This window comes from Mirounga leonina, unplaced genomic scaffold (genome assembly GCF_011800145.1).
Source record: "Mirounga leonina isolate KUSES-001 unplaced genomic scaffold, KU_Mleo_1.0 Mir_481, whole genome shotgun sequence".
Classification (NCBI taxonomy): Eukaryota; Metazoa; Chordata; class Mammalia; order Carnivora; family Phocidae; genus Mirounga; species Mirounga leonina.
Window position 1 is genome coordinate 1564088 of NW_023270773.1, and position 17785 is coordinate 1581872.

The following is a 17785-nucleotide window of genomic DNA, read 5'->3' on the forward strand; positions in this document are numbered from 1 at the left end:
GCTCAGTGGGAAGAGCATGTGACTCCCAGAGTTGTGGGTTTGAGTCCCACACTGGGTGCAGAAATTACTTAAAAAAGTATTTTTTAAAAAATAAAGGAATGATATATGAAACTCTTCTCCAAAACTATGTGCTTATTCAATATAACCTATGGTTATTATCAGGAGCTTTTAATGTAGTGGAAACAGAGGTGAGAATCAGATAGGCCTGGGACCAAATCCTGAGTCATCAACATGGCATCTTCTGAATTGAAGAATAACACTAGTCTAGATGCAATGTACTAATTTCCTGTTCCTTACTGTTATTAGTCTAATCTCCCCAGCCTAGATTTTCTCCTCAGCTTTAAGGGAAATACTTCTTTTTCTTTTTTTTTAAGATTTTGTTTATTTATTTGACAGAGAGAGAGCAAGTGAGTACAAGCAGGTGGAGCAGCAGACAGGGAGAGGGAGAAGCAGGCTCTCCGCTGAGCAGGGAGCCCAACTCAGGGTTTGATCCAGGACTCTGGGATCATGACCTGAGCTGAAAGCAAACGCTTAACGACTGAGCCACCCAGGTGCCCCTAAGGGAAATGCCTTTGAATCCTGACAGTTCATGTAAAACCCTTCCCAGGTTTCAGCCTTGTCTTCAGGTGAAATGGGGCTAAAATCTTCCAGCCAGGTTCATTGAGAAGAGGGGATGAGCTAGCAGACCCCACAGGAAAGGCCTGTGTAGAGAAAGACCCCATTAGTGCTAGTATTCTTCCCCTGACTCCCGTTATTGAGGAATAACGTCTATGCTGAAAAGTGCACGTGCCTGAAAAGTGCACGTGGGTTAGGGCTGTGAATTTCCACGGACAGAACACACCTATGCAACCAGCCCCCAGATCAAGAAATAGTGCAGGCCCCAAGGAGCTCCCCTGGAGCCACTTCTCTTCTCTATTTTAATGGTTTGGGGAGTAATGACATTGTCATCCATAGGAGAGAAGCGGCCCTAGGGTGTTTCTTCAAAACCTTGTGTAAGTGAAAAACAGTGACGTTCTCAGACAGTGATCATGTACTGCCTTGTAACGGGTTTCTCCTCAGGAGATCCAAGTGGACAGAGAGTTTGATGACCTCGCCAGCTCAGTGAAGGTACTTCTTCCAGCACTCCATGTAAAGACTGCTGCCCACAGAGTAGAGTACAAAAAAGAGTTACTGCCAGTCTTCACCCCATCCCTACCAGCGTCTGTCCCTAAGTGACTGCAGTGGGTGGCTTCCTCATCTCACATTGGCCACTTCAACGTCGAGGGTTCTTGGCCTCACGATGCCTTATTACCACTTAAGTCTGCAGTGAGTCCCCATGTCAACCGGGTGGTAAGTCCTATGGAGCCTGTCTTAATGGAGTCTCAGACACCTGTACCCTCCTCTCTATCCCATGGCTTCTGTTAATGCCGAGACTGGGTCTTCCTTCGCTCACACTAACTTGTGTAACTTGTACTATGTGCTACATATTGAGCTGGGTATGGGGTGAGAGATGTCCAAAGTCCCAGCTTTGGTGACCTCAGGAGACAATGAAAGTACGAACTCAACTTGCCAGAATGCAAACTGACACAACTTTTCTGGGAGGCAATTTATCATTATGCACCAAAAGCCTTAAAACTGCCTGTGCTCTTTGATTCGGTGGTCTAATTAATCTGCTCTGCAGAAATAACCAGAGCTGCATAAAAAGATTAATGCCCAGAGATGTTCACTGAGGGGCGCCTGGGTGGCTCAGTTGGTTAAGCGACTGCCTTCAGCTCAGGTCATGATCCTGGAGTCCCGGGATCGAGTCCCGCATCGGGCTCCCCAGGGCTCAGCAGGGAGTCTGCTTCTCCCTCTGACCCTCTCATGCTCTCTCTCTATCTCATTCTCTCTCTCAAATAAATAAATAAAATCTTAAAAAAAAAAAAGATGTTCACTGAAATGCTGTTTATAATATGAAAATTGGAAATAATCTAAATGCCCACTAACAGGGGTTAACTAAGATTTGGAAGTCTGCAAACATTAAAAGCCAAGTGTTCAAAGAACATTTAATAATTTATGAAAATGCACATGATTAATGTTAAGTGAGAAAATCAGATAAAAAAATCACATGGTTTGGTTAGTAGTTCCTCAAAAGATTAAACATGTAGTTTATCATAGACCCAGCAATTCCGGTCATAGAGAAATGAAAACATATGTTCACACAAAAACTTGCACACAGATGTTCACAGCTTTATTCATAATATCCACAAAGTACAAATGTCCACCAACTGATAAATGGATAAATAAAATATGGTATACCCATACAATGGAACACCCCTACAATTTGGCCATAAAAAGGCATGAAATTTGGGGTGATGAAAGTGTTCTAAAATTGATTGTGGTAATGGTTGTACAACTCTGAATATACCAAAAGTAGTTATTGTACACTGTTTTTTTTAAAGATTTGTTTATTTATTTTAGAGGTGGGGAGGGACACAGGAAGAGGGAGAGAGAATCTCAGGCAGACTCCCTGCTGAACACAGAGCCGGGCATGGGGCTTGATCTCACGACCTTGAGATCATGACCTGAACTAAAAACAAGAGTCAGACGCTCAACTGACTGAGCCACCCAGGTGCCCCTGAATTGTACACTTTAAATAGGTGAACTGTATAGTATGTGAATTATAGCTCAATAAAGCTGTTTACAAGAAAAAGGAATAAGGGGGCGCCTGGGTGGTTCAGTTGGTTAAGCGACTGCCTTCAGCTCAGGTCATGATCCTGGAGTCCCAGGATCGAGTCCCGCATTTGGCTCCCTGCTCAGCGGGGAGTCTGCTTCTCCCTCTGACCTCCCCCTCTCATGCTCTGTCTCTCATTCTCTCTCTCTCAAATAAATAAAATCTTTAAAAAGAAAAAAAAATTTAAAAAAAGAAAAAGGAATAAGGTATCATGCTACTACAGGAATGTACCATGTATCAGGAGGAATGTATCATGCTACAACATGAAGGCACCTTGAAAACATTATGCTAAGTGAAAGAAGCATTCCCAAAAGACCACATATTGTATGATTCTGTGTATATGAAATGTCCAAAATAGGCAAATCTATAGAGACAGAAAGTAGATTAGAAGTTGCCTAGGGCAGGGACGCATGGCTGGCTCAGTCTGTAGAGTATGTGACTCTTGATCTCGAGGTTGTAGGTTTGAGCCCCATCTTGGGTGTAGAGATTACTTAAAAAAATAAAAAGAATTAAAAAAAAAAAGTTGCCTAGGGCTGGGGAGATGGGAGGGACTGGGAGTTGACAGCAAAAGAGCATGGGTTTCTTTGGGAGGTGACAAAAATGTTCTAAAATTGATTATGGTGATTGTTGCACAACTCTGTGAATAAACTACAAGCCAGTGGATTGTATACCACTTTAAATGGGTGAATTGTGCGGTGACTGGCTGGCTCAGTCGGTAGAACATGTGACTCTTGATTTCTGGGTTGTGAGTTCAAGCCCCACATCGGGTGTAGAGATTACTTAAAAGTTAAAAAAAAAAATGTTTTTTAAATGGTGAATTGTATAGTATGTGAATTATATCTCAAGAAAGCTGTTACCAAAACAAATCATATTGTTGGATCCAAATTGTGTAAAAAAAATGTATATGTATGCAGGAGAAAGGACTAAAAAAACCCTGACATATTAATAATGTTTAGCTCTAAGTTGTGAGTTTGGGAATGATTTTAATTTTTTTCCTATTATTCTTCATTTTCCACACTTTCTACTCTGAATATGTGTTACTTTCATAACCAGAAAAATAAATAGTACTTTAAAATGTGAGAGGTGCCCAGGTGGCTCAGTCAGTTGAACATCTGACTCTTGATTTTGGCTCAGGTCATGATCTCAGGGTCCTGGGATCGAGCCCCACATCAGACTCCTGCTCAGTGGGAAGTCTGCTTGTCTCCCTCCCCCTGCTTGTGTTCTCTCTCTCTCTCTAAAATAATAAATCTCTTTGAAAAATAAAAATAAAATGTGATGCAGTCTTCAATGAAATTATGTATGTGGTATGTTTTGAGCCCTGAGAAAGGAGGGTGCTACAGACTGAATTGGGTACCCCCCCAACTCCTATGTTGAAACCCTAACCACCAATGTGACTGTATTTGGAGATAGGAGGTAATTGAGGTTAAATGAGATCATAAGAGTGGGGCCCTGATCTGATAGGATGAGTGTCCTTATAGGAAGAGGCACCAGAGAACTTGCTCTCTCCTCCTACCCCTGTAGGCAGACACAGCAAGAAGGAGGCCTTCTGCAAGTCAGGAAGAGAGCCCTCGCTTGAAACCGACCCATCCAGAACTTGACCTTGCACTTCTAGCCTTCAGAACTGTGTAAAAAATAAACTGTGCTTAAGCTACCCAGTCTGTGGTGTTTTGTTATGGCAGGTTAGCTAAGATAGAAGGATTCACTCTCCTGGAGAGAAGCAGGGAAGGTTTCTCCTGGTTTCCCTGGCTCTCCCCTGACCTCCTTCCATCTCCCTCCTCCCTGCTGCCAAAGCTGCCTAAGGCAGACCTAATCATACTATTCATATGTTCCCAAGGCCTACAGAAAAATTCCAGCGCCTCTATCTGGTGTGTCCCATTGCAGGGGTTGAATTCTCCATTCTTCTCTAAGAAGAAGGTAAGAGTCTGCTCCAACACTCTAGGGAATCACCAGAAAGGGTGTTGCTTTGGGGTGATAAACTGGGGGTATGCCAGAATTCCTCTTACCCGGCTTTTCTCAGAAATAAATACACATTAGATCCTAAAGAAAGTTGAGTCAATCTTTACAGAATGGAAGAATCGGGTAATTGTTCCAAAGTCCCCCAAAATGGACACTGAGCTCTGACCCAGCTCTTGGGGTGTGTGGGGAGGCTGGGGTATACCCTTCTACTCCCTTATCTCCAGAAACCCAGTTCACATTAAAGAAGTAATCAAATCCTGCCTGGTTCTCAGGTGCTGGATGGCAAAGGCCTTTCTGCACCAGAAAAGGGGTGGACAAGAAAGGGGGTGCAGACTTTAGGTATAAAGCTGGCATCCATCTTGTTAGTTGAGATGAAAGAATGAACACTAGAGGTCATACCCTCTGCAAGCACAGCTCGACCTGCTAGGGAATGGAGTAGGCCCAAGAGATAGGAATGTGTACTTATTCAAAGGATCATGACCCCACTAGTTTACCCACAGAACAAACAGGCACTTAAAAGCAGCTGATCAGCACTATCCCAAACACACAATCACCAGATGTACCTAATGAAATCTCTAACCTAAGAAATATGTTTTTCAGATTCCAAGTCTCCCGAGATAGAGCACAATTCCATGGACCAGAGGAAGCCACCTCAAGTAACAAAGTAGCATCTGTGCACATGATTTCATGGGCCTCCGATCAACAGCGTCAGGAGACCCCTGACCCAAATTTTGCCCTTAAAAATCCTCACTTAGGGCGCCTGGGTGGCTCAGTCGTTAAGCGTCTGCTTTCGGCTCAGGTCATGATCCTGGGGTTCCGGGATCGAGTCCCATATCGGGCTCCCTGCTTGGCGGGAAGCCTGCTTCTTCCTCTCCCGCTCCCCCTGCTTGTGTTCCTGCTCTCGCTGTCTCTCTGTCAAATACATAAAATCTTTAAAAAAAAAAAAAAGAAAAGAAAGAAATCCTCACTTATAAGGCATCGGGAAGTTCGGGACTTTGAGCATTCGTTTCCCGTTCTCCTGTGTGGCACCACACCAATAAATATTCTACCTTCACGGCAAAAGCTCGGTGCCAGTCTTTTACTGGCTTGCTGGGCATGGGGTGGAGCAACTCTCCTTTGGATGAGTTACAGGTAGAAGATTGGCAGACCTCTGAGAGGTGGTCATGTTTGCAAAGACCTAAATCAGGAACGGGCAGATGAGTGGGCTTGAGGCTCCAAGCGAGAAGGCGACACAATCTTGACTTGAAGCCATTCGCACACTGGGGACTTACATGCATGAAAATGTCCTGTGCCCCGTGCAGGGAAAACCGCGACCACGACAGCTTTCTAAAGGGAAAACCGCGACCACGACAGCTTTCTAAAGGCCGAGGATCGCCCAGAACGCTCCGCCTTTGGCTAGGCGGCCGCCTTCCCGCCAAAGCCGCATCCAATCAGAAAGCGCCATACTCCGAGAGTCAAGCAATGGCCAATCGGAAGCGGGATTCCAGGCCTTGGTCCGCCCCGAGGCACTGAGGACCAATAGGCGCCTGGGCAGCAGCGGGCCAATCGCTGGCAGTGTGCACAGGGCAGCGGCGGCAGTTGGGCGCGTGGTGCCTGTGGCGGCAGTTGAGGTCAAGTAGCGGCGTTGGGCAGCAGCTGAGCTCATCATGGTAAGGCCCCGGGGCCTGGCCCACATTGGCAGGACCCCGGCCACTCTTGCTCCGTGGACGCCCAGGCGGGAGGGTGGGCGAAGCCCGCCACGTGAGGCGACAGGATGGGGCAAGACTGGGACGGACGCCGGGACCAGGGTTCCGTGGGGGGCAGGCATCAGCTGGAAGAGGGGGCCGGGGTGGGCACGGGAGGCCCGGGGCTGCGGGGACGAGCAGATGGTCGTCCTCTCGCTTGTCCTCTGGGTGTGTGGCGACCTGCATCATGGGAGTCTCTGGGGTGAAGGGGGTGGGGGGCTGGCAGGTGCGGGCGGCTCCTCAGAAATTGTGCCTTTAACGGGCCAGGCAGGCAACTGGGTTGTTGGGTGGCCTCGACTCAGTCTCTGAGAAGACCAGCCGTAGTGTTGGGTTCCTGAAGACGAGGGTGGTTCTCAAACTTTCGGGTCCCGGGACATCCCTACAGTATTACAAATTATCCAGGACTCCAAGAAGCTTCTGTTTATGTGGGTTACATCTATAGGCATTTGTCATGTTAGAAATTTAAAACGAGAAACTTTAAAAATATTTGTTCGCTTTAAGGCAATGCATGTTAATATAAATAACAAATATCCAAGTCAGAATAGCCATAGTTTGTCAACTCTTTGTAGGAAAATAACATGCCATGACAAAAGCAGCTAGTTCAGTTGGCAACTCAAAACACACAAGTGCCGTTTCTCAAGACAGCTGCATTTTAGCAGGTACACAAGTACTTTATGAATATTTTCCATTTTGTGACAGTTCTTGAGGATGGAGATTTTTTTTTTTAAGATATATTTATTTAATTTTAGAGAGAGAATGTGTGAGCGGGTTGGGGCGGGGAGAGGGAGAGAGAGAATCCTCAAGCAGACTCCCCGATGAACGCAGGACTTGATCCCAGGACCCTGAGATCATGACCTGAGTTGGAATCAAGAGTCAGATGCTTGGGCGGCATCTGGGTGGCTCAGTCATTAAGAGTCTGCCTTCGGCTCAGGTCATGATCCTGGGGTCCTGGGATCGAGCCCTGCATCGGGCTCCCTACTCCTCGGGAAGCCTGCTTCTCCCTCTCCTACTCCCCCGCTCATGTTCCCTCTCTCTCGCTGTGTCTCTGTCAAATAAATAAAATCTTTAAAAAAGAGAGACACTTGGGACAACTGGGTGGCTCAGTCGGTTAAGCGGCTGCCTTTGGCTCAGGTCATGATCCCAGAGTCCGGGGGTTGAGTCCCGCATTGGGCTCCTTGCTCACCGGGGAGCCTACTTCTTCCTCTGCCAGCTCTGCCTGCCACTCCCCCTGTTTTTGTGCTCTTTCTCCCTCTGACAAATAAAATCTTTTAAAACAAATTTTTAAAAATTTAAAAACTGCTTTAAAAAAATGTTATAACGCTTAACTGACTGAGCCACCCAGGCGCCCCGAGGTTGGAGATTTAATAAAATCAGTAATCATTTTTGCTTCATTATGAACATTCTTAAAGGAAATTGACATTTTTTTTTCTTTTGTCTTTTTACTGTGAGTGCATAAATGTGAAGAATCTAATGACCACGGGTACAGTTTGGTGCCACTACCTTGATTTGTGCTCGAGCACCAGCAGTTTTACCCATCTCTAATTATTCACCATCAATGCAATTGTGAACATGGTGAGAAGGACTGGTCACCTCAGCAGTCCTGACTATGAAATTGCTTTAATTTCCATGTATCCTGAACAGGTGTATGGATCTCTAGTGGCCTGGGAACTCCAGATAACTTTGAGGACTGTTGCTGGGTAGGGGATCAATAGAAACAATAGATCGTTGACAGAAAGCATAGCTTTACTGTAAAAGAATAAGGAGAGCAGAAAGTCTGCACATTTGCTGGTTGGAAGTTGAAGCTTCTTGGTAACTAGGGAACAAGGTTATCTGCCACAAATATGAAGAGAGCAGTTGGGCTGGAGCTTGAAAAGAACAGAGGAAGTTTCAAATAATTTTCCAGAGAGGAGATAAAGCTGACTAAAGAAATGTAAGATTTTTTAAAATTTTTATTGTTATGTTAATCACCATACATTACATCATTAGTTTTTGATGTAGTGTTCCATGATTCATTGTTTGTGCACAATACCCAGTGCTCCATGCAGAACATGCCCTCTTTGATACCCTTCACCAGGCTAACCTATCCTCCCACCCAGAAATAAAAGATTCTAATGACCCAGGTGAGGTTGGCCATGAATTTATAATGGCTTTCTGTTGAAAGCTAGGAGTGATTTTCCTGACTGCTTTTGATTTGTTTCATTGGTTAAATAATCAGATGAAAGTGGCCTTGCAGATCACCTAGCACGTCAGTCCCCATTTTTTTAAAAGATTTTATTTATTTGTCAGAGAGAGTGTGAGCACAAGCAGGGGGAGCAGCAGAGGGAGAGAGAGAGAAGCCTGATGTGGAACTCAATCCCAGCACCCTGGGATCATGACCTGAGCCAAAGGCAGCCACTTAACTGACTGAGCCTCGCAGGCATCCCACGTTAGTCCCCATTTTGTAAAAGAAGAAATTGAGGGATTTGCTCAGGATACAGAGCTTACAGAGATCATAGTGGGACTGAGTGAGTAGAAAACCAAATCAGGCATTTTGTGAAGTACAGGCTGCTTGGATTTAAGTAAGGCAAACTGAACAATATGGATTTGCAAATGGTGTGATTGGGTGGATTCCAAGACTTCCCAGAGTGTTGACATCATTCTCTGAAGGAGTGAGTTCCTTGTCATTGGAGAAGTTCTTTCTGGAACTGAATGCTTCCTTCTGGGGTAGATTCTTGGGGGATTGCAGCATAGTGTGAATCTCTGTGCCCCTGATTTGAGACTTGATGCTTGTGTAATAGAAAACAGGACTTCAAGTTCTTGGTGTATTATATACATTAGGATTTAGGGTAGATGGGACACCTTGAATTTCATTTGATTTCTTCTATGTATTTGTAAGGATAATGTGTCTAAAATAGAACAAATGATTTATGACTGTGCAGTTAGGTTCCGGGCAGGAAAGGTATGATGCAAAATATGTACTTTGAGGGAAATCTTTAAAAAGGTACTATCTATAAAGCTATGTGCAGGGTTGGGTCTAAAGAAACCACCAAAGGACAGTGCAGTGTTGTAGCATTTGTGATGTCTGGTAGCCTTTAACTCCTAGCTTTGAAGGTGAAGTGAGGGAGTAGTTACTAGAAGTTGAGAAGGTAGCTTTATGAAGAGCACTGACTGCTGAAAGTTTGTGGCTTTGTGTTTACACTCAAGGAACCCATGGCAGTATGGCAGGGGGTAGCCAAGGAGTGAGCACGCTGACCACACTGTCCTCCAGCCTCCCAGTCTCCTGCTGATGCCTGCCATTGGCTCAAGCAACCAGAAGCCAGGGGCGAGGAAGCCCTTTTAATGCAGTCCACATGAGTCAGCCTCTGTGAACACAAACCTAGATGGAGAAAAATAGAGGGTAGATGTAGATGGGTAGATAGAAGACACACATACAGTGACACCTGAGCCGTGGTGACCGGTGTCCTAGTACACTTTTCCTTCCCTGAGTCTATATTACCTGTTACCCTGTTTTTGGACAGGACACCATCAAAAGCTAGTACTCTTTAGAGAATAACTATGACTAGCCATAATGCGGAGTTTACTGTTGACAGTACATATATAGTAGCAAATACTTTTGTATAGGGGCTAAGTCTGGCACTTAGTAGCTAGGGTGGTTTAGAGCACCTCAGTTTTCACAGTGACAAGAGTCACATAAGCCTTCTGGGAAAGACTTGTAAAAGCTTTAGACACTGAAACATACATACATATGTTATGTTTTGCATGCCATATAGTGTCGATTGCCTTGAAAACAAGGAGGTCTCAACGTTTATGTTCTGGTTCCCAGCGCGAGTGCATCTCTATCCACGTGGGGCAGGCAGGTGTCCAGATCGGCAATGCCTGCTGGGAACTGTACTGCCTTGAACACGGAATTCAGCCTGATGGCCAGATGCCAAGTGACAAAACCATCGGCGGTGGGGATGACTCGTTCAACACGTTCTTCAGCGAGACTGGGGCTGGCAAGCATGTGCCCAGAGCGGTGTTCGTGGACCTGGAACCCACCGTGGTCGGTAGGTCCTGGGGCACTTGGGCGGCTTTCCTGGGACAGTGGGAGGGCCTCCCTGTGCTCCTTTGACTCCTTCCACAGAAAGGATGGGACGTGCAAGTGTATGCCTGTGGCTGTGTTAGGTGAGAAACTACAGGGTTAGTGCTTCATGTGTGTCTGGCAGCGAGGCTCCTCGTTTAGGAGAACCTAATGTGCAGGAAAGAGGGGCTGGTAATAGATTCACTCGTGGCCGCCTCAGACCCAGGCAGGGGGTTGTGTGGACCCGGTGCCGGGTCTCGAGTCCCTCCTTAACGCTGCCCACATGGTGATGCTGGTGCACGAGAGTCGTGACCTGAGTCTTAGACACGGAAGGTAAATAGAGAACATTCCTTGGGATCCTCCAGCTGAGAAGCCTGAGGGGGTGGCCAGGGAGAGCTGCCAAGAGAGGGCACCTTTCAGGGGCCACCCGGGAGAAGACAGAACGTCAGCCTGAAGCGTGTGAGCCGCAGGCCACCTAGGGTGCCCTGGCGGGACTGCCTGGCAGAAGTCATGCTGACCTGGTGCCTGTCTAGTATGTCAGGGCTTTTGAGTCACACTCCTTGTGTGTAGCTACAGATGGGAAGAAATAACCGCGTGTGTGCGGGTGTGAGCTTTTTCCCTTCTTTGGGAACCAGTCAGACTGGACTTTGTACCTCCAGTGGACTTCCGCTGCTAGAGCCACAGACCACAGTTGTGGTCTGCATGTCACACGAGACGTTTCCTGTGAGACACCGATGCTGCCGACCCCCAAGGCACAGCCCGTGCGTGGCAGGTCCCCGAAGGGTCCCCGAATCCCTCCCCGTCGGTGAGTTAACAACAGGCCTTAAAGACCCGCGGCCCACGCGTCCTCTTTGTAGATGAAGTGCGCACGGGGACCTACAGGCAGCTCTTCCACCCAGAGCAGCTGATCACCGGGAAGGAGGACGCAGCCAATAATTACGCCAGAGGCCATTATACCATCGGCAAGGAGATCGTCGACCTGGTCCTGGACCGGATCCGGAAACTGGTAAGGGGGCGCCGAGAGGGCTTCCTGTGGATGCTGCCCTGGACGGGAGGGTGGCGGGGATGGGGACCGGGAGGTCATTTTGGCCAAACCCCAGGCCAGAATCTTGAGTCCACGTCTTCCTTCACGGGTGGCTTCAGTGCATCCGTCGTCCACCCATCTTCACGTCTGCCTTGCTTTGCTTCTGAGTGTCAAGTGTGTGTGCCGCGGCCGATTCGAACGCGTAGCGTCCTGCAGAGGAAAAGAGGAGTGACCGTGGCTCGCTGGAGGTCGGCGGTGTGGCTTCTGCAGGCACTGACCCACGGTCTGTGCTTTCTTTCAGGCGGATCTGTGCACGGGGCTGCAGGGCTTCCTCATCTTCCACAGTTTCGGGGGCGGCACCGGCTCTGGCTTCGCGTCTCTGCTCATGGAGCGGCTGTCGGTGGACTACGGCAAGAAGTCCAAGCTGGAATTTGCCATTTACCCAGCCCCCCAGGTGTCCACGGCCGTGGTGGAGCCCTACAACTCCATCCTGACCACCCACACGACCCTGGAGCATTCTGATTGTGCCTTCATGGTGGACAACGAAGCCATCTACGACATATGTCGGCGCAACCTGGATATCGAGCGGCCCACGTACACCAACCTCAATCGTCTGATCGGGCAGATCGTGTCCTCCATCACGGCCTCCCTGCGATTCGATGGGGCCCTGAACGTGGACTTGACGGAATTCCAGACCAACCTGGTCCCGTACCCCCGCATCCACTTTCCCCTGGCCACATACGCCCCGGTCATCTCTGCCGAGAAGGCCTACCACGAGCAGCTGTCCGTGGCCGAGATCACCAATGCCTGCTTCGAGCCGGCCAACCAGATGGTCAAGTGTGACCCTCGGCATGGCAAGTACATGGCCTGCTGCATGTTGTACAGGGGGGACGTGGTCCCGAAAGATGTCAACGCAGCCATCGCCACCATCAAGACCAAGCGCACCATCCAGTTTGTGGATTGGTGCCCGACTGGATTTAAGGTAGGACTGGGTAATGTGGTGTGGTTTTACCTGTCAGCAGCAGCAGACCAAGCACACAATGCCCTTTGTGGAGAATACCCCTATTTCTTGGCAGCTAGGCTGAAAGGAAAAAAGTTTAGTAATTAATTTGCTAAGGGCCTATCAACTACTTCGTGTACCCCTATTTCTTTTTTTTTTCTTTTTTTTTTTTTAAAGATTTTTATTTATTTATTTGAGCGAGAGAGAATGAGAGAGAGCACATGAGAGGGGGGAGGGTCAGAGGGAGAAGCAGACTCCCTGCCGAGCAGGGAGCCCGATGCGGGACTCGATCCGGGGACTCCAGGATCATGACCTGAGCCGAAGGCAGTCGCTCAACCAACTGAGCCACCCAGGCGCCTCGTGTACCCCTATTTCTTAGAAACACCCTATAAAGTTCCCTGGGGTAGTATTACTAACATCTTACAGTTTAAAGACTGAGCTGAGACAGCTCTTCGTATCTTAAAGGCCCCATGGGCAGCAAGTGATGGAGAGCACAGAGACAGTCTGACTGTAGGCCTGGTCTCTCCACATTTCTCTATTGCTTACATAAGTTTGTTAGGTCTGTGGTGTTGTTTTGTATTAGAAATAGTGTTTTTTAGACTTTACATAACTTAAGACCTTTCTATTCACTGCAGTTTAGGCAAAACTTACATGTCTGTAAGCAGAATTTTAAATTGGTCACACAGTGTTTACTATCAGTTCACTCCTGTTTCTCCAAACCACACTGGGAATGTTGCCTCATACATAAAATCACATTGATAATAGATGGCTCCTTCAACTATGTTTGTCACAATGAAACATCTGCCAAGAAAAATGGAACATGTACTTGGAAGCCAAATAACAGAATGTCAGCCTCTTGACCTATTGTGATTATGCAGCTAAGTGCCTCACCACCCCTGAGTTTGAGAACTCTGTGCCCTCTTTTTAGTTAAAAGTGGTTGTTCACCCTTGGTTTTCTGCACTTGACAAAGTTGTGGACCCTGCATTTGTACGTCCTGATGATTTTCTGAGGTGTTTGGGGAGTTCTATGTTCCAGTCATTCCAGATTGAAAATGATGAGAAGCAGAAGAAATGTGTGTCATCTGGTCCCATTTGGAATGGCTGTAGCTTACCTGTAACTGCACAGAAGTTGTTGAACCTGTCTGGCCCTGTCAGCCCCCACTTTTGTCTGTGTCGGATACCCTGACACAGATCATCTCTGAGGGCATAAAATTGATGGGTTTAAAGTGACTCACAGGGAAGGGTAAACTTGATGACAGGTTTCACCAATCTGGAAATAGCCACTGATCTGACATGGGAAGTTTGCAGAACTTAGAGGTTAGAGGTCGAAGTTGAAACCTTCAATTCCATGTGTCTAATTGCCAAGTTCTTGAGTGGAGGAAGTTCTCTTTCAGTCACTGTAACCTTCAGAAGGTAAGGATATCCAAGACGGCTTCAGCTGGGAGGCATTGTGGGGGGTGCCTTGTGCCCAAGCTTCCTCTCCTGAATCTCTGGCTCCTCTGAACCAGCAGGGAGGGCCAGTCTGTGAGGAGGTACAGGAAGCCACAGCTTTTACTGTCCCTACATAGGACAGTCCAGCCCCAGAGGGACTGTATTGCATTCTCATTGCTCTAAGCTCCTTGTCAGCTAGAGTGTGGTTTCACTCTATGTTCTGTAACCATTTGCTCAGGGATACACTATATTCAAGGAGTCATTTCTATGCTTAAATGTATTTAGTTTTTTATTATAAAAACGCATAGGGCTCCTGGGTGGCTCAGTTGGTTAAGCGACTGCTTTTGGCTCAGGTCATGATCCTGGAGTCCCTGGATCCAGTCCCACATCGGGCTCCCTGCTTGGCAGGGAGCCTGCTTCTCCCTCTGACCCTCCTCCCTCTCATGTGCTCTCTCTCTCATTCTCTGTCTCAAATAAATAAATAAAATCTTTAAAAAAAAAACCAAAACGCATATATATGGCAAAATTTAACAATGTAGAAGGCTGAAAAGCTAAAGTCCTCTTCCCCTTCCCCAGAGCTTGCTTTGTTCTTCATTCTGTGCATTTTCAAGGGAATTTATACTTTTTGTTTTCTGGGTGATGTCAAGAGGCCAGCAATATGGGCAGAGTATTCAAGTTCTTTTTTTGTCTGTGACGGAGTTGACTCAGTACACACAGCCAAAGAAAGCAGGGAACTGGTGGTGCTCCCACTTGGGAGGGACCAGCTGGCCTGGCCTTAGAGCTGTGGGAGGACACCCCTTGGATCAAGGTCAGAACCCCTGGGCTCATGTCTCTCCCCCTAACAGTTCTGGAGACTGGCTGTGTGCCTAGCTGCTGCTAACTGCTATGTGCTCACCAGGACACTGCCTCAGCACACTCCCAGGTGTTTAGCCTCCACAATGAGGTTCCCCTAGCCTTCGAAGGCTCTAGTCTGTTTGTTACCCTAAGGTATTTTTAAGCATAAATACTCACATAGTAACCAACTTGCTTTTATTTTTGCCGAGTATGTTTATATGCCAAGACAGATTTCTCATTCTTTTTCATGATCAGTATTTCACTAAATGGGTCTATAAAAATTTAGTTCGCCATGATGGACATTTGTTTCCAGTTTTGCCATTACAAACAGTAAACTAAATACATAAAAATGTTTATACATGTTGGGCGCCTGGGTGGCTCAGTTGGTTAAGCGACTGCCTTCGGCTCAGGTCATGATCCTGGAGTCCCTGGATCGAGTCCCTGGATCGAGTCCCGCATCGGGCTCCCTGCTCGGCAGGGAGTCTGCTTCTCCCTCTGACCCTCCCCCCTCTCATGTGCTCTCTCATTCTCTCTGTCTCAAATAAATAAATAAAATCTTAAAAAAAAAAAAATGTTTATACATGTAGCTTTGTGCTCTTGTGTGGGTAAATCCAAAAATTGAAAGCATATGGTCAAAGGATATTAAATTTTGATCAGTACTGTCAAAAAATAAAGTACCAGTTTATATAGGGCATCATTTAAACTAGGTCTACAGCTCGTTTTTTATTTTTTAAAGATTTTTTCTTTATTTGAAAGAGAAAGAATGAGAGAGAGAAAGAGAGAGAGCACATGAGAGAGAGGGGGAAGGGTCAGAGGGAGAAGCAGACTCCCCGCTGAGCAGGGAGCCCAATGCAGGGCTCGATCCCGGGACTCCAGGATCATGACCTGAGCCGAAGGCAGTCACCCAACCAACTGAGCCACCCAGGCGCCCCCACAGCTCGTTTTTTAAAAACAAGCTACTGGGTCGCCTGGGTGGCTCAGTTGGTTAAGCATCTGCCTTTGGCTCAGGTTGTGGTCCAGGGTCCTGGGATCGAGCCCCGCATCGGGCTCCCTGCTCAGCAGGGAGTCTGCTTCTGCTGCCTGCCACTCCCCCCTGCTAGTGCTCTGTCAAATAAATAAAATCTAAAAAAAAAACCACACTACCATTTCTGAGGTCACATTATAATCTTCACATGTTCCCTTTCTCTCACAGGTGGGCATCAACTACCAGCCCCCCACCGTCGTCCCCGGGGGCGACCTGGCCAAGGTGCAGCGGGCTGTGTGCATGCTGAGCAACACGACCGCCATTGCCGAGGCCTGGGCCCGCCTGGACCACAAGTTTGACCTCATGTACGCAAAGCGGGCCTTTGTACACTGGTACGTGGGGGAAGGTATGGAGGAAGGGGAGTTCTCTGAGGCCCGGGAGGACCTGGCAGCTCTGGAGAAAGATTATGAAGAGGTGGGTGTGGATTCCGTGGAAGCAGAGGCCGAAGAAGGGGAAGAATACTGAATGGGAGTGCATCTGGCAACCATCCCTTTGTATCACATCGCCCCCACTATAACATTACAAGATACGTTTATCTATTAAAGTTTCTGTATTGAAGCATCGTGTCCCTTGTGCTGCACCTTGACAGAATTCTCGATACAGATACCTGCCTTTTCCAAGTGCATTTCCAGGGGGGAAAAAGGTTTCCTCTCAGAAAAAGCCAAGCACGTTTGTCTATGTTTAGTTACCACTTTACCCCTAGAAAGGCGGCTTCAAAAGGCATGGCTGAGGGAATTAGGAAAAATGCCTTGGTTATTCTTAAGTCGTTTTATTCTTGATGTTCCTTTGGAAAATGGAATAGTAGTCTGGTTGGTTTTTCTAAATGTGGAGTGGCTACTTTGACCCAGTCTTGTGGGAGGGCCCAGGGAGGCAGCCCCACCCTAGTGCAAACTCCTTTACTGAGGCTGTTTCCAGCAAGGCCTTTGTTTTGGGGTTTTTTTGGTTTGTTTGAATTTTTTCTTTTATTATTTATTTGAGAGAGAGCGAGGGAGTGAGCACGAGTGGGGGGCAGGAGAGGGAAAACCAGGCTCCCTACTGAGCAGGGAGCCCAAACTGGGGCAACCCAGGACCCCAAGATCATGAACTGAGCCGAAGGCAAACGCTTTAACTGAGCCACCCAAGCGCCCCTCTTTGGTTTTTTTTTTTTTTTTTTTAAAGATTTTATTTATTTATTTGAGAGAGAATGAGAGAGAGCACATGAGAGGGGGGAGGGTCAGAGGGAGAAGCAGACTCCCTGCCGAGCAGGGAGCCCGATGCGGGACTCGATCCCGGGACTCCAGGATCATGACCTGAGCCAAAGGCAGTCGCTTAACCAACTGAGCCACCCAGGCGCCCCCCTCTTTGGTTTTTTAAAAAAGATTTATTCATCTTCATTTTAGAGAAAAATTGATCACAAGCAGAAGGGGCAGAGGAAGGGGGGAGAAGAATCCCAAGTCAACCGCGCTGAGCGCAGAGCCCAAGGTAGAGCTCCATCTCAGGACCCTGACTGAGGTCATGACCTAAGCCAAAACCAAGAGCGGAATGCTCAACCGACTGGGCCACCCAGGCGCCCCTTGGCCTTTGTTTTTATCCCTAACTCGGCCGCCTCCCTGCCGGAAGGAACTACAACAGAACCTTCTGCCCGTTACGTTTTCCCAAAATGTGATCTGTGCCCACCGCCCACCCATCCAATTTATAGGCACCTCTCCCGGAGTAAGCTGTGAGCACTGGACTTTGTCAGGTTCTTTTGATCACGCACCCCGGCCCCCTTTTGTTCTCGCTGGAGTTTCCTTTCTTGCAGTCTAGTCTTTCCCGGGAGCCAGCATGGGTCCCAGGACCCTGCCGGTTTCCCGCTGCCGCGCCGCCAGACCCGTAGGCCGGGACTCTGCGCCGCCAAGCGAGGCCGCTCCTTGGGTGCCAGGAGTTACCCCGAAAGACAAAGAGGGACCCACGTGTGCGACGGCGCTGGCGTTCAGGGAGGCTGGAGCCGCGCAGACCCGGCGGCGACACTACGCTCCCGCCGCTTCCGGGGCCCGCCCCGCCCCTCCGGCCAGCGCCTCACTCTTCCGAGTCTCTATGGTA

At 47.9% G+C, this 17785-nt stretch overlaps 1 protein-coding gene across 1 annotated transcript; it reads left to right on the plus strand.

The window, feature by feature from the left end:
- The first annotated feature begins 265 nt into the window (after positions 1-265).
- LOC117999807 (tubulin alpha-3 chain) lies at positions 266-16445 on the plus strand. The gene is made up of 5 exons (XM_034989187.1): positions 266-298; positions 10175-10397; positions 11269-11417; positions 11737-12417; positions 15893-16445. Exons 1-5 carry the CDS (start codon positions 269-271, stop codon positions 16187-16189), a joined length of 1380 nt encoding a protein of 459 aa, XP_034845078.1. The 5' UTR covers positions 266-268; the 3' UTR covers positions 16190-16445.
- Positions 16446-17785: the final 1340 nt, after the last annotated feature.